At 49.9% G+C, this 27,396-nt stretch overlaps 1 protein-coding gene across 7 annotated transcripts in view; it reads right to left on the bottom strand.

The window, feature by feature from the left end:
• PACS2 (phosphofurin acidic cluster sorting protein 2) overlaps positions 1-27,285 on the bottom strand; it is a 64,493-nt gene extending 37,208 nt beyond the window's left edge. For 5 of the 7 annotated variants that reach the window (XM_072342577.1, XM_072342578.1, XM_072342579.1 and 2 more), the window contains exons 1-4: positions 27,081-27,285; positions 6,613-6,700; positions 3,261-3,350; positions 398-523 (exon numbers count right to left, since the gene is read on the bottom strand). In XM_072342577.1, the coding sequence (XP_072198678.1) occupies positions 398-523; positions 3,261-3,350; positions 6,613-6,700; positions 27,081-27,208 (432 nt within the window). In that variant the 5' untranslated portion in view covers positions 27,209-27,285. The remainder of the gene's footprint in view (positions 1-397; positions 524-3,260; positions 3,351-6,612; positions 6,701-27,080) is intronic. The other 2 variants (XM_072342581.1, XM_072342583.1) reach the window with 1 other exon arrangement.
• Between the last annotated feature and the right edge of the window lie 111 nt (positions 27,286-27,396).

The following is a 27,396-nucleotide window of genomic DNA, read 5'->3' as shown; positions in this document are numbered from 1 at the left end:
TGTGTTAGTTCAGCTCAACCAGATGTACTAACAAAAAAGAGAATGCATTAAGTATTGAAATACATGCAAAAGTGTTCTGAATGCAAAGGGGATTTGAGAGAGTCAATTTGGACCTCATAACCCAAAAGAAAAACAAACAAGAGACTCCACAAACCTTGTAAGCTTATAAGCCTCAAGAATCCTTTAGCTGTCAAGATGCTATCCAGAAAATGTACAATATAGTACAACTCAGTACTAAGATCTGTTTAAAATGTTGTTCTGTGAATACTGATTAGCATTAAAGTAGTTGCATGAAATCCATCCAGGTACTTCTCAATATGGAAAGTAATAACATTGGATTTAAAGTGATGGGAGAATCCCTTGCTTCTAAGTATGGACCATGCCAAACAGTGCTCACCTCAGCCATGTTGATAGACCCCACGGCCAGAGTCTTGTAGCCTAGAATGGTTCGGTTCTTGTACCGCTTCCTCCGCTGCAGCATGATCTGAAGCTTGTTGCCTTCTCTCTTCAAGAAGTGGGGGTACTGGGGTTCAAAATAGAAAGCAATAGTTTATTATGTGCCTTGATGTTATCTCCCAGGCTGTCAGGTTCACAAGTGAACTCCATTCCTACACTGAACATACAATCCTACGTTATACCCCAAGGAAGCAATCATTTCTGACTCTCACCTTCAAAACACGGCCTTTGTAAAGCTCTGCCACAGAACCCAAATGCCACACAAGGGATCAGCGGGCACAGGGAGAGCTCAGGTAATCCCATAACCTTGCTTTTGTAGCTGCAGGATAGGAGGTACCTCAGGCCTCATATGCCTGCCTTACACAGAGGGTGAGGCACTGTGATACCCACCAGACATTGACAAAAAGAGATGGGGTGCAGAAAGGAGAACCTCATTGCAGAGTTCCTAATTGCACATTGGATATTTTTAAATGAAGGATATGTTGTTTCACTACCTTTTTTCCTCCTCTCCCCACTTTGGGATATTGTGAGAGTAACTTCCTGCCTCTTAAAAAGCTCAATAAAGACAACTGCTGAGGGCCACCAGAAACCTTGAGATGTTAATTTGCAGTCCAGAGCAGGCCTGACTGCTGCGCAGAGAGCTGGGAGCAGTGGCCATGCAAACAAGCAGAATACTAATTAACTGACTGCTCTGCAAGGATGGGATCAACTGCCTCGCACAAGGCAGCAGCTCTGCAGAAGGGAGGAACAGCAGTCCACGTAATTAAAAGATCACCTTAAAACGGATTTGCATCCAGCCACAAACTGAGTGCGTGACTTCAAAGATCCGCAACACTGAAGGAAGTTATTGAGGAGTGGGGCAGGCAGTGGGGGCTCGGAAGACAAGAGGCACCTTTTGCATTCAAACCTCCCATCCTCCTGCAGCTGAGACCCTTCCAACTGTTGGGAAGGCAGTAGGGGAGAGGGATTCCTTGCTTTCAGCTCAGGCTCTGGGGTCCTCTGAGGCTGCTTAAGCACGAGCCTGCAGCTGAGCTCTAAAGTCGTGCTGGGTCCCAGACCAGTTTGATCTCCATGTCTACAGTTTTCTGGGATTCAACTGGATGGATCAAGTCCATACATGCACAAACTTCTGTTTCTCAAAAGTGTGTTTCCTGGCCACCTCTGATGAAGATTCACAGAAATGACTAAAAGAAGAGAGATCCAGAGACATTCAGGCCACTCAGCTCCTCAGTTAAAGGCAAGGTCCTCTGGAACAGCCAAGCCATTCTCACTGCACAGACAGCTATTTTTAAGTCCTGCCATCGCTTGTCAAACCTACAGAATGGTTTCAACAAAAACTTTTTAGTAACTGCCCCTCCATAACAAAGTATTTGAAAGCAAGACACAGGAAGCCCCAAGTACTACAAGCACATCCAAGGGCAAGAAGAGGGGACCATCATACATGCCAAGGAACTTCAATTGACCTCATAAACTGGCAGAGGGTCAGCAAGAGCAGCCATTCCAGCAGTTAGGGTGATGGGAGCTTACCTGCCAGAAGGGCTACTGCTGGTCTCGGCCTAGTAGCTAGCTAGGCAAAACAGGTTCAGACACACCACAGCTCTAGTCTTACCCCACCTGCATAACAGAGCACTGCAGGACAGCCTGCACAGTGTGCATGCATGCAGAGCAAAGCATGCAGGGCAAAGAGCTGACAGCACAATATGGAGATACTGGCTGCTGCTGCAAGACACTGAGGCTTTCTCACGCTAAGACATCCACATGCTTTTACTCTGTAGTCCATCACCACTCTTAAAATATCCCAGGCACTAAATTCAGACTGTACCTGGCTCAGACTATACTTAGCTAAGAGTAGCTTCCAGCCATCGTCCAATTAAGAAATAATAAAAGCTGTCATAAAAATCCTGCTGTGCCATTTCAGGAAGGCTTCCCAGACCTCACTGCATCCAAGAGCACTAATCCTTCCTGCAGCAGAGAGATCAGCAGCACATCTCTGCACTAAGCTTGCTCATCTCACACACTGTTCTGAAAGCTTACAGCATCACGGATATCATTATCCCCTGTCCTGGCTCAGTTCCCTGCCCCTCCTGAGGAAACCAGCTTAAAAACAATGCTGTGTGTCCTGCTGCAGTATTGCTCTGAGTTGCTGGGGAAAAAAAACAACAACACAAAAACACGTTCCAAAATAAAATCTGCAGAAACATTTGCTGACACAGGATGGGCAGAGGGAGATCTGGCTCATCCAAAGGCTCTGCTCCCAGTCATTGGAAAGCTGCAGTCTTAAGAATCACACATACTCATTCCTGGCACGTGGATTTCTCACTCCTTCTCACAAAGGAGGGGATGCAGTGCTGCAGTTAACCCAGTTTGCAAGCTGCATCAGGACAGAACCAGAAACACCAGCCATCCGTGTACCTTCCCGTGCAGTCCCAGGGTTATCACCTGTCTGCAGCGAAACCTCACCTACTTTGAGCCCACCCAGGTCTCAGAGTAACAATGTCTGTCCTGCATCACCACTACAGCCCTTCTTATCAGAAGAAACTCCAGATGGCAAAATCTAACCCTCAGTCCCAAAATACAGATAGCCTAGACAACAGCGCTTCCGAGTGTCTGCTCTGTGCACGCAGGACTCTCCCTTGTGCTCACAGCAACCCAGCCTCTATTTCCTTTATTTCCCTGCTCAAGTGGTAGCACTAAAGCAGGACGCTCTGAGGAGAGCAAACAACACAATACAGAAGGACCCTCAAGGCAGACCCACAGAGCACCTCTGCTCACACACAAGTGCCCTGGTCCCCCATCCCACTTACCTGCAGCGAGAAGGTCAACGCAAGCTCCGTCTCCACGTGTCCACTCGGGGGCAACACGATCTCGTGAGACCGCAGGATGCGCTTGGAGCCCTGCACAGAAGCAAAGACCATGTGGTAAATTGCCCAGCCAGCCACTTCTTTGCCATCCAGCCCAAAATGGCTCAATCATGGAACTGGGGAGCTCCAACTACAGGCCTTACTCTCCATGATATTATTACCCAGAGCTGCTTCTGTGCTGCTTCTCTCCTCAGAGAAAGGATAAAGGCAGCAGGTTCTGCAGGGAGGGCTGTCAGAGAGCTGGGCTGCAGACAGTGCTGGAAAGACTCAGGCCTTGGAAGGGGCAATGGGAAGGAAGACTGGACTGAAATGGAAATAGCCCTGGACTGACATCCCACCCCTAATTAAACAAAACTGAGAAGTGCTTTCAGGGACTACCACGGAGCAAGTGAATGGATGGATCTGACCTTGCACTCCTGCGACATATTAATGAGATAAAAGGGAGATATTTGACTAATAAAGATTTGGGCATATTTACTGTCCCTAACTGCAACAAAGCAGCTTTTGTTCTGCCAAACCCTAGCATTCAAAAGCTGTGAGTCAGCCCCCACCCCTCAAGCTGAAGTCTGATTTCATGACTGCAGCCAATAGGTAGCGGGCTGCAGTGTCACACACACATCTCTGGCATTAGCCTTGGTGGACCAACGTTTCCTTTTTGTACACACACCCCTCTCTGAGGAAAGAGGAGATTTTTGCCTATTTCAGAGAATGTTTCAGAGAAAACTAGCAGGGAAGCACAACAAACTGCTGCCCAGCAAACGCTTCCGTATTGTTCAGATAGTACTAAGTTTCACAGGTCTCTGGCTCAATATTCTGCTGAGGTTGCAGCTCTGGCTTTGTCCAAATGGGCTGATCTCCCAGAGGCACAAAACTGTAGCTCTCAAAAAAAACAGCATCTGGGAAACCAGAGACAGACAGGGAGTAAACACCTCCCAGCTACATCCAAACGTGTGCATGGCTACATCAGCCCCAAATAACACCCCAAAATGACAGTGGGGGAAGGGGAGAGGCTGAGACTGGCTTACATGCCTTCCTCCTCACAAAGCCAGAACGCTGTGACTTGCAGAGGTGCCCCCAGTACATCAGACAGCAGATCAGGTTGAAAACTGAAGGGTCCCCCGCAGCAAAAGCAGCATGTGCGCAAGTGTGGCACGTCTGGCCTTGCCACTGGCAACAGCAGCATTTGTTCCATGCTGCAAATCTCTTAACGGTAGCAATCTTGCTTTACTTGTTACGCAACTCGAAATCTAATGAAAGCCCAAATATAGCAGCTTTAAAAAGACTGCAGCAGATAAATAGAGCAACAGCCTGGGAAATACGGTTGACAAGTCTTTGAACATCAGGAGGGTTGCAGGGAGACATGGGAAATGCAGGTAGGATGCTCTCATTAGGTCTAAATTCAGTCGTTCCTTCTGGAAGGGCTGCGGCGCCTGACACCTCTCTTGTGATTCCTCATACACAGCCAGCGAGTCATTTGACAGAGACCATATACTTGAAGATCCAATATCACCAGCTGCAAACAATAGCTGTGTCAGAAACCTGAGTGCTGGCAAATTAAATAGCCTTAAAAGAGCTTGTCAGCATCATAATTACCTGCAAGCCATGAAGGAGGGCTTCAAATCTGCCTGCATCTGAGACAACTGCAGTGCTACTGCCCTACCATTAAATAGCACATCACAAGATATGAGCAATGATCGAACTGCAGTGCTAGGGACACCCAAGGTGAAGCTATGGGCACCCTCTGGGACATCAGCACTTATTTCAGCCACTGTGACCTCAAGGCCAACTGGAAGGACAGATCAAAGCAAAAACGATGGTCAGGGATGCAAGCTGCAGCCTGGGACTTGGCAGATAAGCATCCCAAACTTTTGCAGTTGTAGAGTGCAAGTCCTTCATCTTTCCAGTACTTCAGAGATCTGCCCTGCTATAGAAGGGACTGCAGAATAATTGCTCAGGTTTCAGTGTGTGACTTACTGTAGCAGGACAGATCACAACATGTAGTCAGAACAGACAAGAAAGTCCCACTGTTAAAACTCCCCTTGGGCTTTTTGGGCTTGCATGTCTGGAGCAGCACATTCAACCTTTTCACCCAGAGAATGCATAAACTCTTAGCAGTAACCTGGATGGGAAAAAGCTTTGTTCTAGTAAGAGCTACTGGATTTCCCAGCCCAAGCCTGGCACACCCTACCTGTAGATCATTCACTGAGAAGCCTCAGGCCCTTACACTGATGCATGCACTGACTTGGAGTACAAACATATGGAGAGCTTTCAGCCCTGATCAGCAATATCTGACAGCCCGGGAATCCACAGCTGTGCATCTTTGGAATTCAGCTGTGCGAAACTATTCCCTACCTTTCTGCTCCCTGCTGTGGGTGTGTGAACCCCTCCAACACAGTGGGACACAATTTTGCTGTAACTAAACTGCTCACAGAGATAAGAGATGTTGGCTAAATGCTCAGCTGCATGTCCTCGGTCCACAAAGCATTCATGATTTCACCTTCCAAGTTAGATTTTGACACAAACAGATCCCTGCAGGAGTTTGCTTGCCCCTCTTTTGAAAAGCAGCTGCTTTTCAGCATGGTTAATGGTACTTGTCTACTTACAGGTCTGCTAGGCTTTGAATCAGTAGGCACTTCAACATTTACAGTGGTGGGAGCACTTGAGCTAAGCTGATGCTGTGACACGCTGTGGAACTTAGTTCCTGCTGAACACCTACCTCCAGGCAGCATGACCTATATGTAGAAACCTAATTAAGCAGCACAAACCCATGCTGCAAAGTAGGTTATTTACCTAGGATGAGAGCTGTATATTATGGAAACAAATTGAAATGTACAGGCACCCCATAAGTCAACTGACAAGTACCTGGCCACAAACATAGCTTGGACTTCTGACAGCGAAGCTGTCCATCAGAAAAAGGCCCAGCTTTGAGAGCCTCCCCAGTCCAAGTCTAAATGACCAAGATGTTCTGTCCCAGCAAGAGCTGCAGCATACTAAACACAAGCTTAGATTTGGTGACTGCTCAGGAAGATTAGGTGACAGCATGTGATATGAAATGAGCATCTTTACCAACATATAAGGCTCATGTTGAGTCCTTAGTGAACAATATTCTTCACTTACTACAATGAAATTTGGTAGGAACATAGGAGAAGGATGACAAGAGACTGTCCACACTCACAGAACATCACGATATAAGTGTGGGAAGTGGCCCACAGCCACGACAGACCTCACATGGAGGCACCTGCCAGTATTTTTAACTCGAGTACCACATTTGATTCTTAGAGCTGACAGCAATTACCTGCATTTTGACAGCAATGACCACAGAAATAAGCTCCTTATCCAATTCCTTTAAGACTACCAGTTTCTTTAGTGTCAAGCTGCACAACCTGCAAACAGGAACAGAAGAGAAACAGTTATAATCATGTCTGGAAAAGGAAAAGCTCTGAGCAGCTTCCATTCAGAAGCATCTGGGTTTGAGGGAGAACAGACTCCAGTCAGGAGCCACACAGATACAGACATAAAGACAGCAGGAATATTTGAGGCTTCCCCAGCTCTTCAGGCTGGATTTCTCCATGCCCCCCCAAACAGAAGGAGGCAGTCTGCAAGTCCATCTCACGGCCTGCTGCAAACCCAAGGCCACATGGGATAGCCTCCCAGCACTGACCTCACAGACCACAGCCTGGGAACGCTTCTTCTGAGTCAGAGCAAGAGCTGCAGGGTCAGAGGAATTAAATCCCAGCAATGTGAAGGCAGTGGGTCAGGCTAATTTTAAACTTCTCTGCAAAGCTTTATTAGTCTGTTGGCTCTTTCAGTTTCAGGTTCTGGGTTCCCAAAGATCTCACAACTCCCACCTCCTCTTGTCCATCCTACTCATCCCCCAACAAAAGCGCTAGCAAGAGGCTCAGACCTCTCTAATGGGAAAGGAAAAGAAACAAAAGAAAAAGGAGAGGACTTGCAGTGCCCCGCAGCCCTGGCATGCACATGCCAAACATACGCAGCTAACTCGCATTCTTTGCCCTGGCAATGCTGCATTGTTCTGGTTAACACTGTTTGTATTTCTGCCTTCCAGCAGAGCACTTGGGAGGGGAGAGAATTTGGACTAGGTGCAGCCCGAGCTCAAGCTCTGAGGTAATGGGGCCACGATACTGGCACTGTCACAGTTTTGCAGGAGTTACCAACAGCTGGTTTAAATACAAGGGCGTGCCTAGAAAACAAACTTGGGGGAGGGATAAACCTGAGGAAAGCTGCAGCCAGAGAAAGCTGCAAGGGAGGCTCTGGGGACAGACATCACCCATGATGCAGATGTTGGCCAGGAGCAGGTTCTGCTTCACGTCCAGGATCCGAAGGAAGAAGGCTGTGATGCCATTTGTTTTCATTGTGAGGCCGTAGCTGGAGGACAATTGCCCCAGGCTTGCCAAAAGCCACAGAGCTGCGGGCAGTCAGGTGGTGTGAGAAGAGGTAGCACAAGGAGCTGGCATTGTCCGCCTGGCAGGAAGGGAACAAAGGCCCTCTCTGTGTGGCAGGGCTGGAGGATGGAAAAGGTACACGAGGGAACAATGGTGTTCTCAGCACACCCAGAGGAGCACAAGGAGGGCGTTCTGCTGTTCCTTCAATTCATCATTGATGAGCTTTGATCCAGCCCCATGGATCAAAAAAAAAGGGGGGGGAGGAAATCATAAGCCTTCTTTACAGCCATCAGAAAAAACAAAAGCTGTTGGAAAAGACACGGGGCACATCTGCTTTCTTTATCCCATTGCTGGACTGCTGGTACTAAAAGGCACTTCACACACATAACAATGAGACGTTTATACTCTCCGTTAGGAGGGAAAGAAATGAAATGAGCAGAGTTTAAATCTGACTGAAATACTCTCATCCTTAACATGCTTAGAGTTTCAGGTCTAAATACAAATCAAAGCAATATTAATACATGGCAGAAAGAGGCCACAAACAGCATCTTCCATGCACGGCAGTGTGCCCACAGCAGCAGTGCAGCCATGCCTGCCCTATGTGCCCTCTCTTTGCCTCTGTGGCTGGGATCGATGCAGGGGGACCTGAATCAGTGTTATAAGACAGGATGAGGTTACACTTGGATGTTTCACCTACATATGTGATCTCAGTGAATGTAGGGGGACAACAAAACATCACACAGACATGCAATGGGAATTGAGGAAGTCTCAGATCTGAAGCTGAAAGAGCCTGAAGTATTTTAAGTGCTCTATAAAAAGTCTGGAACCGCATGACAGCGAGGGTAGGCAAACACTTTTGTTGTGTGTTTATTTCAGCACTGATCTATGGTCGCACACGGGGAGCTCAGCACAAGCACCAAAGCCAGCTGAACCTAACTGCAGAAAGAGCAAAGGAAATCTGAGATTTCCAGCCCTGTGGAAGTCTGTAGCAGACCTCCCTGCTCAGCACAAACTGGGGTGCAGAGAGACTCGAGTTCCCTTGGTCACACGCGGCAGGGAGGCACAGACTGCTCTCTCCTGATCCCATTCCCCAAGGTAACACACGACAAGCCAATTAAATGCATCCTATAAGAATAAAACCTGATTTTAAAGAGGAAACCTGGACTGGACCCAAGGGCTCCAATGTGCCCAGCTAATGCCAGCTGTGCTGCATGGCTCCACCATGTGCTCCTCATCCAGGCAGCAGCTGTGGGCACAGAACACTACCAACAATCCTAGCCCAAACAGGCTCAGAGCAGCCACACGAGGTGCTGAACTCCTTACTCATTGCATGCTTTGCTTTTGCATCCCTTGGAGTAGAAAGATCAGGAAAATAAATCCCCTCCAAGAAAGACTCGCTGAATTAAACGCCTGTCCCTCCACAGGGAGCACAATAATTGCACTGAGACCGTGTTCACACAGAGACAGCCAAATCAACAGGAAGGAAAAATTAAAAATTAAAGACTTGTATTTTAATTAAGCCCGATGGAAGTCAAGAATAATAACAGAAGCATCCAAGTGCAAGACAGGAGCAGGAAGGCTTCAGCTCACAAAGCAGATGTCCTTGTGCAGGCTGAAATCTGTAAGATAACGTTCCTAGAGGCAACGTTTCATTCCAGGAGCACTTTCCTCTGGGTTCTGTAAACATCAATCAATCAGCTGAGAGATGCAAGCAAGGAATCTGGGCATTAGGCACCTTCACTGCTCCCAAAGCTACTTCAGTGTTAGGGACGGCAAGCAGTCTCCTACCCCTCAACATCGAGTGTTCTGCTCTTAAGCTGACACTTTACACTCAAGACAGTCCCAAAATAAACTGTGAGCCACTTGGAGGAGAGGTGGAGGGAGACACTGCCCACCCACATACCTCCCAGACAAACACAGCCATTCCACACACAGCTGCAGGGTGGCTGTGCAGGGCAGGCTGGAGAGAGGAGCCCTGCATAGCATTTTGCCAAGGCAGCTGTCTAAGCAGGGGATGAACGCGAGCAGAGCACAACCAACCAACTGCACGCATAGTTTTGGATGCCCATTTTGCATGTGCCTAGGTGAAGGAGCACTACGCTGTCCAGTTACTGTGCTCACGTGCCCCATACTGGTCTAGAGGAAATACTTCAGGCAGAAAAGCTGCTCTCCTTGTCACAGATGTGTCAAAGTAGGGCCACTGGGGGGGGGTATCGATGGTAGAAAACACAGGAAGAGTGGTTCTTCACTCTACAAAGCCCATTCCATCACACGTTTCCACCTCCATCCACTCTCAGGCTGCTTCCAACCAGGAGCAAATTAAATGAGACAGAGATCAAGTGCCCAACTCCTTTCATGCCAGAAACACAACGTGTGCAACTAGCAGAGATGAGTCACAGCCCTGCACTAGTCACAGCCTGCTTCTCCTTCATTCACACTTACCACTAAGCTAAATGGAATCTTTAGTCAGCGGTTTTGGCTACAGGTGCATTCAGGTAAGCTATAAGCCAGGAAACAATTGCAGGGCCAGTATTTTCATTGTTCTTAAGGATCTTGAAATCTACTTCCCAGCATTAACACAGAGAATTAAGCTCTTAAAATTCTACAGATCCACAGAAGTGCTGCAGCAAGCAAATCTTGTTCTAACAGATAAGAGGATGGCAGCTTATATTATGCAACAGGCTGCCCCCAGGACCTCACAAGGACACACAGAGCCAGATGCTGCCCTGTTACTGCTGAAACACTGTCCCACTCATTGCACCTATTTTCCAAGTGTACCTGCTCCAAGCTGAGCATGCAGAAGGCACGAGGGTGTCAAAACTTCACAACGTACATCACCCCGCATTCTGAGAATCAGAGATTCCCATTCACATAGGCGGGATATCAGCTTGTTTGTCACCAACCACACACCTCCATCTGCACACTCAGAGTACTGCCACTGAGAAACTGATGCGTTCTCTCCCCTTCTGAAGTTCTTCACAGTTCTGGTGACCTCAGCCAGAATCTTAGTTCCTTCACACTGGTCTCTTCATGCTTTGTTCTGATGGTTTCACATCCCTCCCCAGGAGGGCTTAAAGGAAAAATCATGAAGAAGGGATTAGGTCCGTTCCTCAGACAAGCCACGGTGTACAAAGGAGTCTGTCTAACCCACCTGTGTGTTCACACCACACTGTCTGCAAACCCAGGCGCACAGTGAGCTCCACGCACCTCTCTCAACCTGCTTCCTTCAAATCCAGCATCCAGAGCACCAGGACTGCATGGCATCCTGACAGCACAGTAACTGTGAATGCAGGATCCCTTGGTGCTGCTGGATTGAGTTTAAGCAGTGTTCTATAAGTTCTGAGGGAATAGCACGGTGACATTTAACTTTAGAAACTGAAGTAAGCAAATAGCAAGATGATCAAGGCTCCTTCAACAGACCAACAGGACTACATTTTCCTACAACACGTGGCACACACAACATGTGCGCTGGGAATAGGCTGCACCAGACATGCCACAAGAACATGCTCCCTGCCTACCCTGAGCCCTCTGGGGCCAGCAGGAGCTGCACACAGCAGCCAACATGTGAGGAGGGCCCCAGGAACCAGCTGCAGAGCAAGGAGCAGCACATGTGTCCTGCACATATGCCAGCACCCTCCCTGTTGCCAGCACACAGCGAGCTCCTTGCAGGAGCATCTAGATCAGACAGGCATGAACGGTGGCACGGAAGGGCTGCACAAAATGCCACGTGCACACGTTTGCACCAGCATGTGCCTTGCCTGGATTGCCACCCTTTCTTTTCCCCATCCTCTCCTGCACCATAACCATGAACTCCGAGTGCAGCATCCCCCAGAGCAGCAGCAGGCTGGGAGCCGTGACATCTCCACAGCAACTGGGGATGTCACAGCCTGCACATGACCCAGAGTGCTGCATGTCCAGCAAATGAGACGGGCCCCTTCGCAGCACTCCAGCTTCCTCCTTATCCCACTGCAGCACTGCTGGTGGCAAATCCTCCCTCTCTGCCACCTACAGCTCTGCTCCCTGTACAGCCCAGTGCTTGCCCTGTAGGCTCTCCTACCATCCAGCACTCAACTAACTGTGCTCAACCACCCAAAAATCACAAGTGTGGCCAGAGCCGAGATCCCTGCAGCACACAGGCCTTAACACCACTACCTGTCTGAAAGATCCACCTTACATTGCAGTATATATGGTATATGGACCGTATGAACACCACTGTCAGCCTTTTAAAGGAGTTTTCCCTTTCAAAGTTCACTTGCCAACACAGACCCACAGCAGCACAGACAGGGCAGCTGGCCTGTTCCTAACAGCACTGTCACTCTGTCTGAAAGCAGCCACATCAAGGGCCAGATGAAAACGGTTGTCTTTGCTAAGCTTCAATATGGCCTGAAATAAATAAGACGGGAGAATCACACAGGTATAATTTAGAGCCCAAATGGACACTTCTTTCTTTAGTGAGAACTCAAAATGTCCTCTGAGGGTGAAAATGGAGCAGCCAACATCAGTGAGAAACATTTGTGAACTCCGATGGCACGTTTGGTATCAGCCAGCAGAGCAATCAAATATGCAAAGTATGCCGCTGCTGGGCTTGTTTGCAGACCAGAACACTCCACAGATCCCAGCACCACTCTGACCACATGGAGCCTGCGTTCTGGCCTCCTTCCAGAGCAGGCACGTGCACCCAGCCACCCCCAGCCTCACTGGGACAATGCTCCATGCTGTTCCTCTGCGTGCCCCACATTTAATGCCAGCTCCTTCCTCTGCTGACTATGGAGATGAAGGGGATCACACAGAGATAACAAAATTCACCACCTAAGTCAGAATCAGATTTTTTGCACAATTCTCATCATTCCTCATAGCACGAGACTGTAGCATTTATTTAGATCTGAATGCTGCCAGTTTTCACAAGGCAACAACACACAGCTGACAAAGCAAGCTCCAATAGCGCTACATATAATTCACAAAGAACTCCAGATCCTGCCACTAAAGCTGGGGAACTCTATTCAGCATTAAACACATTGCAAATCCTGGTTAGCATCTCTCAAACTGCAATAAACAGCATGGGTAAAGCTGCTAAAATGCACTACCGCTCACAGATCTGTGCTCATTGAGGGGGTTGGGGGGGGACACTGAGATGAGGTGTGTGCTATGAGCAGTGGTCTGAAAGGGCTGAACCTGCAGAAGTGTTCTGTTCTCCTGTGAGAAAAGAAGAGCCTCCTGTAGCCTTTGGTTGACGATACGCCACACTCCAGACTCCCTGCATTTCTTCTATCAGATATTCTGGGCAGCTCTCACTTGTTTGCACACTGTCTGCCAAGGAGATAAGCTGGGAAGCAAATCACAAAAGGAGGAGAACAAAGGATCTGGTGAGATTTGGAAAGCCAAACAGCTAACCACAATATGTAGGCTGACTGGATGGCTGAAGCAGAACTGCCACCGCTGCTGCAAGGGAAGGAGCTTCTGCAGCAACCAACAGTGGTGTTTGAACTCCTAAACCCAGCTGAACCAGGCTGGAAGGGATTCTGAAGCACAGCACCCAGCCTGCTGCTGAGCACAGCACAGCTCTGCATGCATTTCGGTTTGCTCTGTTCCCATTGGAGGCAGCTCCCCCTGAGGGAACCGCCAGGTGATCTCAAAATGTCTCTCAACACCACTCTGTAAACACCTTTTTCCCTTCAGTCTCTCTCTTCACATCTAAATATACCCTCCGTGCTCTACTTTGAGGTGCTGCTACTGAAAAAAAAAAGGCACTTGTTTGGAAATAACATTTTCTGTTGGTTTCTTTTTCTGCTTACCCCGTTTTAAAAGCTGCCATCACCTTTATCTGTTTACCAGGGAGAGAAGGACCCACAGTTTTTATGAGAGGAGCCCAGAGGACCCCCAGTGCCAGCTGCTTGCAGCAGAGCACAGAATGCAGCCATGTGCTACAGACACACATTTGCATTTGCTTCATATTCTGATGCTCTTCAGCAGCTGTCGGAAGTTGAAGCAACAAGCAGAGATTCCATATTATTTAGAGGCTACATTTCTTCAGCATCACTGCTGGTGATATTTCATTCCTCAGAGCATTAAGAGGCCGGCAAAGCAAACCAAATGAGTTTGCTCATTCTAATTGTCAAAATAGTTACTAAAGCACCAGAGCGATGTGTGTGAGTGAGGAACACAGCGCACTGGGAGGGACGCTGGCCTGCCCTGCAGAACCACGTGTGGCATGGGCAGGTGGAAGGCAATGAGGTGGATGCAAGCAGCCCTCTCTCAGCATGCAATAAGGCCCACAGCTGGGGAGCTGAACTCTGAGCCTGGCCAGCATTACAATAGAGCCGCTCTACCTGTGAGCAGGAGCACCCCAGTGAGCCCAAAGCTCAGAGCCAGACCAGCCTCAGCACCCTGAATGCATTCTCTTCTCGTGCCTTTGCCTTATGCAGCCAGCTAAGGCTGTACCTGACATGCTAAGAGTGAAGAATGGGTACCAGCATCATTTCCCCTGCCTGTGGATGACGTGGGGACTGTCCTGAAGCTCTCTCACAGAAAACACTTAGAGCCATCAGCAGGGACAGAACAGGGACCACAACATTATATCAACCACCAGGACAGGATGTGTCCTTATTTTCATACTCCCTTGGCTTAGAGGTTTGCTCTCAGTTTCTGACTTTTACCACACACAGCAAACTTTGCACTGGGAGCTATGGCTAGTCACACAGGACATGTATTTTTGTGCATTGTATGTTTCTGACCACTGAGACTTCCACCAATAGACAAGCAGGAAAGTGACCTACTAACACCACATTTCCCAGAGCTGTTACACGTCCCCCATCCGGCATATTGAGCTGAGATTTAAAAAGATAATGCAAAAAGTTGTTGAGGTGCCACCAAAACATTACATCAGCTTCTCTGTGCTTATCTGTTACAAGGCAATAAGAAAAACGTACTGTCCCTCATGCTCTTTCCCTCTGGAGCCTGTGTACATCAACAAAACCCTCTTTGCTACCACACTCTGATTGCTCGGCTCCTGGAACAGGAGCAGTTCTGAGCGATGCCTTCACAGTGAAGTATCATTAAACAATGTGTTTGCAGCTGTGCATATTTCACTTCAGTCGGACGATTGTGAATTATACCTCTGTGTGTCCTTGTAGAAAGGAGGTGGGCTGTCAGGGGGACGGGAAGGGGGAGAGAAAAAGAAAGGAATTTCTATTGAACAAAAGAGCTCCAAGGAAGCGATACAGCTTTGCTGGAAGCTATTCCCAACCCACTCGACATTTTTGACTGTATACAGAAATACCAGAACTCCAACAAGGGGCATTTTTTCCCAGCTCAAATGTGAACCATCAGCAAATCTGGCCACCACCATAGAGAAATATGACGACCCAGTGGAAGCAGAGAAAAGCACACTGAAAACATCCCACGATTGTCCTAAATCAAGAGCTTGCTCTGAGAACAGAAAGTGGCAGACTCATACAAACACACGCTCAGTGCCCTCACACTACTACTCACAGCTAAGCAAAGCAGGACTCCTGCACAGCAGTTTGCTTTACTGACTGAGCAGTCACTTTCTCTCTGCTTAAAATCATACAAGATAAGGACACACCTTTTCCCTGCTTGCCAGAAGCCCTATGAAGAGCTGTCTGACTTGACCAGCATTCACCCAGATGGTTTTACAGTGAGCCAGGCTACTAAAACCCTGTAAAGCAGAAGCACCTTCAAAATTCTGTGCTATCAGCATCTGTGCAGGGCACTAAAAAGAGCTGAGCAGCAGGCACCAAACACATGGCTTCATCTACACTGCAAAGAACGAGGTTCCATGAGCAGAGGGATGGCCTTGGGCTGCAGGTGTGGGTGGAACAAACAGCCACCCCACACCGCAAGGCTGCCTGTGCATTTAGCTTATGGTCCTGGAACAAGGAAACGATTGAACCAACACCACAGAGTTATCATGGATTTTTCTTAAGGACAACCACAGGACCTACCCATTCCATGTCAGAAAAACATCCGCTTACTGACCAAAAGTCAAGCTGAGAAAATCCACCTCAAAAGCCCTCTCCTGACACAGCTCTGATCACTTGCTTGAACGAAGCACTTCCCAGGCTTCTTGCCCTCAAGCACATCTCCATGGGCCAAAGGTAAAAACCACTGTAGTTTTGCCTCAGGGAGCAGATTTTCACCTAGACTGCCAAAGGACACATGTTGGGAGGAAAATATCCTCTGATCCGCTTTGGTATCTGCAGGCAACTGGCTCAGCAGGGCCAAGCATGAGCAGGCAGAACTTATCCGAGTGTCTGGAGGTGCTCAAAGTCTGTTTGTGAAGCAAGGACAAAGCCTAGTTGAGTGCTCATCTCACTGAAGCAAAATAAGGCAGACTCCTGGCAGAAGGAGGATACAGATCCTGCTAGCCTGAAAGAAACTGGAGCACCTTAAATTCTGGCACGCTCACAGGAACAGCTTAGGGAAGAGGTGGAAGAGCAAATAAAAGGGAGTTCAGCCCCTAGCAAGCCACTGGCAACATGAAATATATATGATCCAGATCTTGCAGTTCTCAGCTTTCCTTGTAAATCCTTCATTTTAAGGCAGTGGGTGAAACCCGATAGGGAAAGAAGCATATCATCTTTCTGAAAGCTAGAAAGGAGGTAGATGTATTTTCACAAAAGGGGACATTTCTGGAACAATCCTTTTTGACAGCAAAAACTGCCCATCGGAGAGAAAGAGACTACACAGGATGGCTGCCCTAGAAGTTCAGTGCAGAGACCACGGGCTGTAAATCAGCACGAGGATGGGAGCACAGAAAGGGTTTGGGGAGGAGAACAGGGCAGATGTACTTAAAACTGGTGATAAATGATGCCTTAACAATAGCATTCTTTTAAGAAGGAAGCTCTTCCTGCTGAACTTACCCTGCTGAGGCACAGACTCACACTGGGAAGGACTACGCACAGGACCAGCAACTCCTTGCACAACTAAAACACTTAAACCTCTATAAAACCTAACCAGAAACACAGACCACAGCACAGGGGGAACAGCCACGGGATGCAGCTCGGTGAGGACACTCCAGCCCACAGACAAAGCCACAGAAGTGGACCTAAGAAGATCTTTTTCAGCCACATTTTCTATGTTCGTTATTTCTCTCCACCCCAAGAGGTCATGCAGATGAAAACATCAATTTAAGTAATGCCAGATGGGGGAAAAAAAGTTGAGATATGAATCTTTGCTTATTGTAAAACTATCCTCGTTTCTTGTAGAAGCACAGAACACATTCACTGGCTGGATATTTTGTACATAAGCAGGAAACATCTCTAGGCTGTTTATGTTGTAAAGACATTAAGGTCATGTGCTTTTGACCAAGTATTCCAATACCACGTGGCACATCTATAAAAAAAACAAGCCTGATTTTGAAGCTATGCCAGGACACCAATCTCCCCCAGAAGCCCAAAATAATTTTTATTAAATGTTCTCATCAACTCAATCATAGATTTACTGGGTAAAGCTTAAAGATTCTCGGCTGGGGAGCAGACTAAACCCTCCGGGGTTCTGGAAGAAACAGAGACCTACTGCTCCAACTGGACTGCCACAAGTCCATGGGGCTGGATGAGATTCACTCGAGAGTGCTGAGGGAACTGGCGGAGGTGACAGCTGAGCTGCTTTCCATCATCTATCAGCACTCCTTGGTGACTGGTGAGGTCCCAGAAGACTGGAGGCTTGCCACCGTGACTCCCATTTACAAGAAAGGTTGTAAGGAGGATCTGGGGAACTACAGGCCTGTTAGCCTGACCTCGGTGCCAGGGAAGGTTATGGAACACATTGTCTTGAGGGAGATCATGCAGCATGTGCGGGATGACTGGGGGGAATCAGGGCTAGCCAGCATGGGTTCATGAAGGGCAGGTCCTGTTTGAACAACCTGATCTCTTTCTATGACCTAATGACCGATCTGATGGATGAGGGAAAGCCTGTTGATGTGGTCTACCTAGACTTCAGCTTTGACACTGTCTCCCACAGTATTTTCCTGCAGAAGATGGCAGCCTGTGGCTTGGATGGGTACACTCTCGGCTGGGTAAGGAGCTGGCTGAAGGGCCGGGCTCAGAGAGTGGTGGTAAATGGAGTTAAATCCAGCTGGCGACTGGTCACAAGTGTTGTTCCCCAGGGGTCGGTGCTGGGGCCTGTCCCCTTCAATATCTTTATTGATGACCTGGATGAGGGCATTGAGTGCACCCTCAGTAAATTCACAGATGACGCTAAATTGGCTGGGAGTGTGGATCTGCCTGGGGGTAGCGAGACCCTACAGAGGGATCTGGACAGGCTGGAGAGCTGGGCTGAAGCCAATGGGATGAGGTTCAACAAGACCAAATGCCGAGTCCTGCACTTCGGCCACAACAACCCTTGGCAGTGCTACAAACTTGGGGCGGAGTGGCTGGAGGACTGTGTGGAGGAAACGGACCTGGGGGTACTGATTGATGCTCTGCTGAACATGAGACAGCAGTGTGCTCAGGTGGCCAAGAAGGCCAATGGCATCCTGGCTTGCATCAGACTCAGCAGACTGCTGAGACAAAGGAAAGCTTCAGCAGTGAACAAACCATTTGCCAGAACACCCACGGGTCACTCACATAAAATCTATGGTGCAACTTGGTTTGCACAGGTACGAAGACCACTGGGAAACTGTTACAGGTGCAGCTCTGCAAGTCAGGCTAGTACTATAAAGTCATTAGCAATGACAGACCCAGTGCAAGGATGCTGAGCTCTGAACAATGCAAACTGCATTTGTACACTTCCCATTAGAATCCAGGAGCACATGTCTGAATTTGCATAAGAATCGGTGTGGAAGATTCAGTTACCTCCCAAACAATCTCCAGTGGCTCTGGTTACCCTGTCAATTATTCAAGTTCGGAAGTGCCTGGCTGACAATCTCCTCCTTGGCAGCCTGGATCACAAATCCCTCTTCCCACCTGGGAGCTTCCCTCCATGTGAGAGAGAGGGGGACAGCCCCAGAGAACGGAACACCAGCCCAGACCCACTGAGCAGCCCTGATGGCAGTCAGACCACTGCATGCTTCCAGCACACACAGCTCTGTGCCCTGCTGGTAAAGCCCTCTTTTGCAAGAGAGCTTCTGGAGCTTTGCTGTGGCTGGCAGAGCACTGGTGGATGCTCTGTGCCTTGCACACACACCGACCCACCACTCAGGGGGAGCGGGAAGAGGGCAGGGAGCCCCAATGCAGGCTGTGATCGCTGTGCTGGGAATTGCAGCATCCCTGTCCCCTTTAAGAACCAGCAGGTTCACCCAGCTGAGGCTGCAGTGAAATCAGGGCGCACGTGACGAGGCGAAATTAAGACTGCACATGGATCTGATGAGCTGGAAAAGTCTGCAGGACCATCATGAGATTAGAGCCGTGCCACAGACACCCATTTTCAGACAGCCCCCCCAGAGGCAGTCAAACAGAGTGCTGGCACGGCCTGCAGCTGAAGCGTGCTCTCCCTGAAGAAACTCAAAACTGAGCGACCTCAAACGCTCTTGCTATATTTGTAAAGCCCGTGAGGAGATGTCCTCCAACAGCCCTGCGACTTCAATGGGCTTAGGAGAGATGGAGCACATTTGCCGAGGTTCCCACCAGAATGGTGTTAAGAGTTATGCTGCCAGCACTGCACCCTAAAAGATGAGAAAGGAATCAGCTCAGTGCAGAAACAGAGCTCTTCTTTTAAGAAGGAATGATATAATTCCAGACTCAAACGCATCCAAACACATGCCACGCCTGCAACAGAACCTCATGACATTGCCAGCTGGTACAACCTCATCAGTCTCACTCCTTTGGCTCCACGATATGGTGTAAAGAAGCTCCATGGGCAGCAAACAGCAGAAAGAAGGCTGAGCTGCTCCTCAACTGTTCTTAGAAACTGCCAAGACAGCCTCAAAACCTGCTGGTGTGCTGGCTGGACTGGCTGCATGGTATAGGGAACATCCTCAGACATCCTAATTGTGGAACTGCACACTAATGAGACCACACTGCTGCACAATTGGCCTGTCCACCTTGGTGCGCCTTCCCACTTCTCATCTACACCACCTGCGAGCCTTTCTTTTTGTTGCGTTAGGCTGAAGCAGATGGGCTGAGCACTGCAAGCGTGTCTGCAATCCAGAAGCAGCAGCACGCCTGTGCAGCCTCCTCTCATGGTACAGCCTGGCAAGCAGCTGCACAACAGGGAATTGCACTGGCACAACCCCCACAAGAGCTGTTCCACAACAAGGCACTGCCAAGCTCTGATCTCACAGTGGAGCACCCAGAGGACCGATGTGTTCTGAAGGCACAGGCACTGCACGAGCAACGTGCCCCAGCACTTGCAGCTGTTCCCTCACATCCAGGGCTGCTGTGTGCTCTGAGGCTTGCCGGTCACAGCAGCATGTCACCAGCTTGTCACAACGCCACGGTGACAGCAGCAGGCCATGCAGCTGGGGCCCTCAGCAGAGGGTGAACACGAGGATGGTTTGCACAGGGCATAGGAGATGTGACACTGTGCAGCTACCTCTCTGCTGGTTCTCCAAAGCTGGGTGGATCTTCACTAACCATGCTCCCCAGGCAGAGATTGTCCTCTCAGCAGAAAGGGGATACAGACTTATATAGACTATATATAGATAAGGCTTCCTAAGAATCTCTCAACGGGGCTTCTTCTGTGCTCTATATCTAGATCTGGCCTCGTGCCTGTTGGGAAATACATAGCAGACACGTGTATGCGCAAACTGCTATGCTCTGTAGCCATTAATGGGAGCCCTGCATTGAAAGAAACCCCTGAAACACAGGCCAGAACCACAGAACAGACTCTGTGGTTATCCTCTATCTCCATTTGCAGCCCTCCATGTGTTTCCCTGCAGAAATCTCCAATCTCTCCTTCTCACCACATTTAGTTCCCAGCAGCCAGGAGAAGCTCCCAGCCCTCATGTTACAGCAGCTCTGTCAAAAAATAAGAACAGGGAAAGATTTTTGAGCTATCGCACTTAACAGAGCAAAGGGATCACGTGGAAGCAGATGGTATCCTTCCTGCAGAAGAAACCATTTAGCTGAGTGGTGAAAACATTCTTCCCTTCTCCCTGCACATAGGCGCACACTTGAATCCCCAATCTCCTCCATAGCCACATACCCTCAGCCCTCCACCTCTCCACGAATCTTTAGATGGAGCTTGAAGGGGCCCTGCACATCTAAGGGCACGGATTGAGGTGGCTCCACTCCCACCAAGTGATCACACCCACCTACCGCAGGGCTGCTGCAGGAGGCAGGGTGAGCTGATGGAAAGCCCTCAGTGTCCTGCTGCTGTCCCCTGCCCAAATGGCACACGCTGTGCCCTGGGGGCATTTCCCAGCAGACTGAAAGCCTAACAGCTCTCTAAAACAGCACAGAGGCTGTGGATGAGGAGCACACTGCCACAACATCAAAGCTGATTTTGTATGCTAATCTGCCTGCTTACAGGAGAACAAATGCTATTTTTCTTGACAACCCTTCTGAACTAAGATCTGAGCAGCTATGCAGATTTCAAACTCTTTTGAAATAGCAGCAAGCCAAATGCTCTGCTTTCAGCACTAAAACGTCCAAGAACAACCACTCTGCAGTTCAGCCAGCAGCTTCCAAGAGATGCTCAGCCTCCAGCAGCTGCCCCAAAGCACTGAAGCTACACGTGAAGCAAGACCAGTCCACAGAGGGACAGCTATGTGATGAGAGAACAAATGAGCCACTCCAGAAGGGATGCTTGGGACAAGCGTCACAGCATGCAAAGCTGACCAGAAATGGCTCAAGTGCTTCTAAAGGAGGTTCTAAAGGCTTCCAGGCTGCAGCACGCAGGCACGCAGCACATACACCTGCTTATCCAAGCTCACGGGGCGCTCATCCTCCTCCTTTCCCCCTGACTCAGATTCATGAGGCAGCTTTGCAGACCCTGTGCTACAGCTGCACTGACCCAACCAGAAGGTCTGCACGTGCAGTAGGCATCCACCAGCCTCATTTCTGAAGAATCCTCTCTGCAGGGCTGCTGGCTCCTGTTTGCCCATCAGAGCACTCCAGGCAATTCATTGTTTTAAACAAATGCGTGATTAGTGTGGATCCACTCTCTCCTTGTGAAGCTGGCTGCACGCCCTGCAAGCCACCACATCACTGTGCAGTACTATAATCCAATTAAACCTCACCACGAGAGAAGCTTCACGCTATCACATTCAATTAGGCATTTAAGCCTCTTATCATCTGCACATTGGGATCCGTTTGGACTCCAGCTCCCACAGCACTGTTTGAGAGGTGGCATTGTGCGACCAAGCAAGGCTGAACACGGACATCATGTCCGGAGCCACAGGATGACCATATAATATTGCTGGCTCACAGGAGGGAGAAACAAAGACAAAGTAAAACCCAGCTATCAGCTCCTGCCCACTCACACTTGCATGCTTTCCAGGGGCCCCAACTTCCCATGGAAATGGAGCAGTTCTGGAGGACACAAGCAGCCTGGAGGAATTTCTCTCTCCTTAGTAAGGCAATGGAAAGGTGAAGCCTCACGGAGGACCCGGCAATACAGAGCTTTTTGGCAGCCAGCCACCCATTCCATAGGAAATACCCTCCCTAGAAGGTCACCATAACGGTGGCAAAATTTGGCCCAGAAGAATTACACAAAGCTGCCAAGATGTGACGCAAATGAAGGCAGTGTGCAGGCCAGCTTCCTGCATCAGGCCAAAACACGGAGTGCTCTTGGAAAAAGAAAGATTAAGGGTTGCAAAGAACACAATGGCTTCTTGTAGCAGCTCTGTTGATGCTTTTCTTTTCTTTGGCAGGATAGAGGGATGTTTTGTTGCCGGTTGATTAATCTATTATGCAAATCATTTCATAGCTAATTTGATACAGCCACACGCTTGCCACAGCAACCATGGAGCATTCAGGGCTGATGAGAAGCACCGTACCAACAGCTCTGCTGCTCTCTGGCTGTCCTGATTACATTGGGAGCACAAAGGGAACACTTCACCTTGTTCAAGGTAACGTCATTTTGGGCTTCTCCTCCTCCATGACAGCTAAACCCAAAGCAGGGGAGAAACAGAACCTACTGGCACCAAGAGTAAAGGGTTTGGCCACTGTGCCTTACCCACACACTTCACCTCCATCGCTCAGTTCTGGATGCTTTTCCTCCAGCATCTCAAATGTTTAACATTGCCTTAGCTAGCAATTTTTTTAAAGCCTACCTCATGCTCATCTGTATTCAATTCGCTCCAGTGGTAAAATGTTAAGCATTCAGTGCTACTCAAACAAAATCAAAACAAAGCCTCCAAATAAGCACTCCTGAGACGTACCCAGTCATCTGAGTAATTAGACATTTTCCTGGTTCCAAACGTACCAAGAATCCGCAGTCAGCTCCCGAGGACCGTGCCAACAGCAACCCTAACAAACAAGAGTTCTTTCTGATTGTCAGTGAACCAATGGATCAGAAGGTTGATACGCTTTAAACGTCTCTCCCTACCTGAATTAATCAGCAGTTTTACTTGCTCATTTATGTAGCATCACTCAGCCATGATTATTACAGTAGCAAGTTGTGCGCAGCCTGTTGTTGCCACTGCTCCAGCCAGGCTAGAAAGCAGGGACTCACTGGCCAAAGTTCCCATTTCCAGCAGTGGGAGGCATCTTTTGAACCCAAAGGCACCGTACTCCCTTCTGAGGGCACCTATAGAGAACAGTCAGCCAGGGCTTCCCACAGATCACTGCCATCTCAGTGCTCAGCTGAGCAAGGACCAGGCACCACATTAGGGTGCCAATACACACGTTGTGGGACTGCTCCTCGCCGCATCGCTCTGCTTGCACATCATGCTGACATCTTGATGTGCTCTGAGACTCCTCTGCCAGCCTCAGCAACTCATTCACCCACTGCAGCTGACTGCAGAACAGAGCAGTTGGAGATGGAGCTGGCGCTGCAAGAGCAGCACAGAGCCTGGGGCATGAGCAAACTATTTGGATCTGCTGTGAACCCACAGCCTCACTGCAAGCAGTTTCCATTGCCCGGGGATGTCCACGTGCTTCAAAAGCCACCCTGCAGCACAGAGCACTGATGTTGCTGCAAAAGCAGCCTCCTGTTCCAGTGTAGCACAAAGATTCTCTCACGTTTCCTCACCCACAGAGACAAGGTAGCATGTGAAACTTGGGCAGTGCCCAAATAACACAGTCTCTTCCCATGTATGTTCCATGGGTTTCCTTCATCTCTCCAAGTGACATCAGGTCACTGCTGCTCCACACACAGCTCAGCATCACTGCACTCCACACCTCAAACCTGAGCTTTTCTGACCATGCAGCAGTTGAGGCAGCTGCTTCTAACAAACCGCATCCCAGGGCAAGCACTGAGCTTCACTGCCTCTCGTTCCAGCAGAGCCTCTGCCAACAAAGACCTCCCCCAGATCTGTCTCTTCCTCAAACAGCCTCCTGAAGGTCCCAGTAGTGGCTCTGCCATTCACAGCCACAGCTCCATCACCAACATTTGGGAACAAAAAGGAAAAAGAAAACCAGACCACAATAGCACTGACTAATTCTATGTGTGAGGAAACTGAGCAGTGAGGTTTGATTTTCTCAGTTGAACATCACTCTTGTTTTTTTTTCAGGTACTGAGGAAACTTTGTGCAATGTAACCTTCCAGGAAGGAAAATATTTCAATGCACAGAAGTAAGATATGGGAAAATAAGGCAGGCATCCCTCCGTTCTAGAACATAGCAGTTACATCCAAATGAGACAGCTTGAGTTACATTGCTGGGATGAACAGAAGAAAGAACTTGCATTTCTAAAGCAGTTCTGTCATAAATCCCGGGAGCTATGTGTACTTAAGAAAGATGTCACAAACCACTGCTGCAAATGGCAAGAGAGAAAAAGAGACCAGTACAAGCACAACGCATCACCTACATTTGTGTTTCACTCACAACACACAGCTGCAGAGCAGCACTATGAGTCTTCCCTGTTACTCTTCCTTAAGTTTAGACACAGCCTGGTCAGAAGGGGAAACTACAGAGGCACCAGTGCAGCCTTCCAGACCTCACTGAGCCTCTCCAGGCTGAGAGGACTCTCAATCTGCCAGCAAGGCTGGACAATGAAGAGCAGCGCTTGGAGGTCTTCCTCCTGCAGCGCAGCTTGCAGCCATCACCTGGGGAGCGCAGGGCACACCTGAGTAATGCCAGCTGCCCACAGCACAGCCTGCAATGCTTCCAACCAGCCCTCCTGCTGCTCAGCTCACTGTGGGAGAAAGGGTTGAGAAATGGAGTCAGATTTATTTCCACAGGAGGGGAAGGAAACGGTGTTCCCTCCACAAACACACACTCCTCTGTCACCAATCCTCTGCCCAGCTTCAATCTCTCCTGAGCTACAAAGGCTGTCCTACCAACAGAAACCTGGAGGGGAACTTGTCACGAGTGGAAATCTCAGAAGAGACCAAGGCAGTTCCACATTACTTGACCCGCTCACCTCCACATCCTCTTTTCACATCCCAGCAGATATCTGCTAGGACAACAAGCTTCTCTTTAATACCATTTCTCCCACAGAACAGTTTTCATCTCAGCATCTCTCATTTTAACACAAAAACATCTCAAATGCCTTTGTGCCACAGGAAAATTACTATACCGTGAGTTTAAAATATAACATAAGGTTTTTAAACTCCTGCCTTCTCCACCACAGTGATTCATGCAAAACCTATAATGAAACACAAAGCATGGAGCTCAAGTAGCACCACAGGACACGATGTTTAATGGTGAAAAACAGCCGAATGTTGGTTCAGCACTCCAGCTGCTGCTACAGGCCTCGCTGTTTGCCTGGCACAAGCAACACAGCACACTCTTCCCCTGCCATCAGACCAACACTGCTGTGGGGTTACAGCCTCAAGTGCTTCTGACTCCAGAGCACTTGGCAATCGCAGTGACAGTTGCAGTCCTGCCACACATTGCATCCCTAACACAGCACTCATACAGCCCAGCCTGTATGGAGCTCACAAGCAGCTGGGTAGGATGGGCAGACAGCAGCAGCTGGCAAAGGCAATGGCAACACCAGGGCTGAAGCTAGAGGGACCTCTCACATAAAAGCTGTGTTCCTACATGGAACACAGTTGCTCCCAGTCCTCCCATCACAGGTCCAGAGCATGCAATCCAAGCACTTCCACCAGCTCCTGTTTCACAGCTTGCTGCAGTGCCTTCAATGCTTCCCCTTGAGCCCCAGCTCTCCCCTTATGCACCATATCCAGGCTGCCCCTCAGACCACCCCACCCCAGACAGATGCCTGTTTCGGGTGCCACCCTGAGCCTCCATGCCCTACCACGCATCCAAGCAGGGCCAGCATCCTTATGCTGCAGTTCCTGGTCATCCACAGATCTGCAAACAAGCAACCTATGTCGTGAGCTAGTTTTCATATCTGCAAGTATCAGCATAAATGATAATGCAGAACTAAAAGTCCTTGACAGCGACGGACATTTGTGTTTTTTAATTGTAACAACTGCCACTAAGAGTTGGTTGAGATGGAAACCCTACAGCCTCCCTGGAGCCGTGGGCACAAAGGAGAGATCAGTGTTCAGAGCAGCATTGCAAGAGGCTGCACGTCCTCTGCACAGCACCAGGGTCGTGCGAATGGCACTGGAAGCCAGGGCAAAATGCAAAGTGCTGCTCCCCTACCTCGTTGGAAAGAGGTAGGTGCCCTCCTGGTGGCGGTGCCCTTTGGAAACCTCCCGCTGCAGAACAGGACAGCTGAGCAGAGAAAGTTGCTGCATGACACACCTCACGCTGCCAGCACAATTGGGCTGCCCTCACCCAAACCAGCCGCCACTGCAGAACTCGGGTTTTCTGCCCCGTGCTGTCACCTTGTCCGCAATACCCGAGCTCAGATCCAACAACAGCCCCAGCGGACGGCTGCCTGCATGCAACGCAGCGACTGTGACCGGCAGGGAGATGGAAGGAGCCGGGTCCAGCCGCCCCGTGGCACAGGAGATCTCTGGTATCCGCAGAGCTCCGCACACCCGCGAACTCAGCCCGATGACCGCGTTCCCCGCTCGCTCGCTCTCGCCGCGCCCCCAAGAAGTAAAAGACGTTAAAATCAGAGCCGAGAGGCGGTGGGATCTCCGGCACGCCCCGCTCTTAAGCGTGCGCCCGCTTGCAGGCTGGGAAGGGGGTCCGCCCGGCGCCGAGCCCCCAATAACCGGGGTCCAAAATGGCGGGGGGCGCCGCGTCGCCACGGCAACGGGGGGCTGCGAGACGGAGAGACCCCCAAAACGGGGCGGAGGAGCCGGAGCTGCGGGGAAGCGGGGCTGAGGGGGAGGCCGGGCAGGGGGCTCCGACTCGCGGAGTGCTGCCGCCCGCCAGGGCCCGCCGGCTGCCCGCCGAGAGCAAGGGGCGAGGTGGGCGTGAGTCCGCCGCCGTTACCTGGGCACGCAGCTGGGGCTGGAGCCGTCGATTTCCCACGTGGCGAAGAGGTTCATAGGCACGGGCCGCCCCAAGGCCCCGGCACCGCCCGGGAAGCTGAGGCGGCCCCGCTCCGCCGCCGCCGCCATGGCTGCCGGCCTGGCGTGCGCCCACCGGGCCGCCGCCGCTGGCTGTGCCGCCGCCCCGCCCCGCCCCGGCGGGGGGGTGTGGTCACGTGGAGGTGGGCAGGCCTAGGAAGCAAGGGGAGTGGCTGGGGGCCGGTAGGGGGCGTGGTTTTTTAGGCCCCGCCCACCGCCCCGTCCGGTAAGGCCGCGTT

The sequence above is a fragment of the Excalfactoria chinensis genome, chromosome 8 (assembly GCF_039878825.1).
Source record: "Excalfactoria chinensis isolate bCotChi1 chromosome 8, bCotChi1.hap2, whole genome shotgun sequence".
NCBI classification, from domain to species: Eukaryota; Metazoa; Chordata; class Aves; order Galliformes; family Phasianidae; genus Excalfactoria; species Excalfactoria chinensis.
Note: the sequence above shows the minus strand (reverse complement) of the source record. Positions and strands in the feature narration are given on the sequence as shown.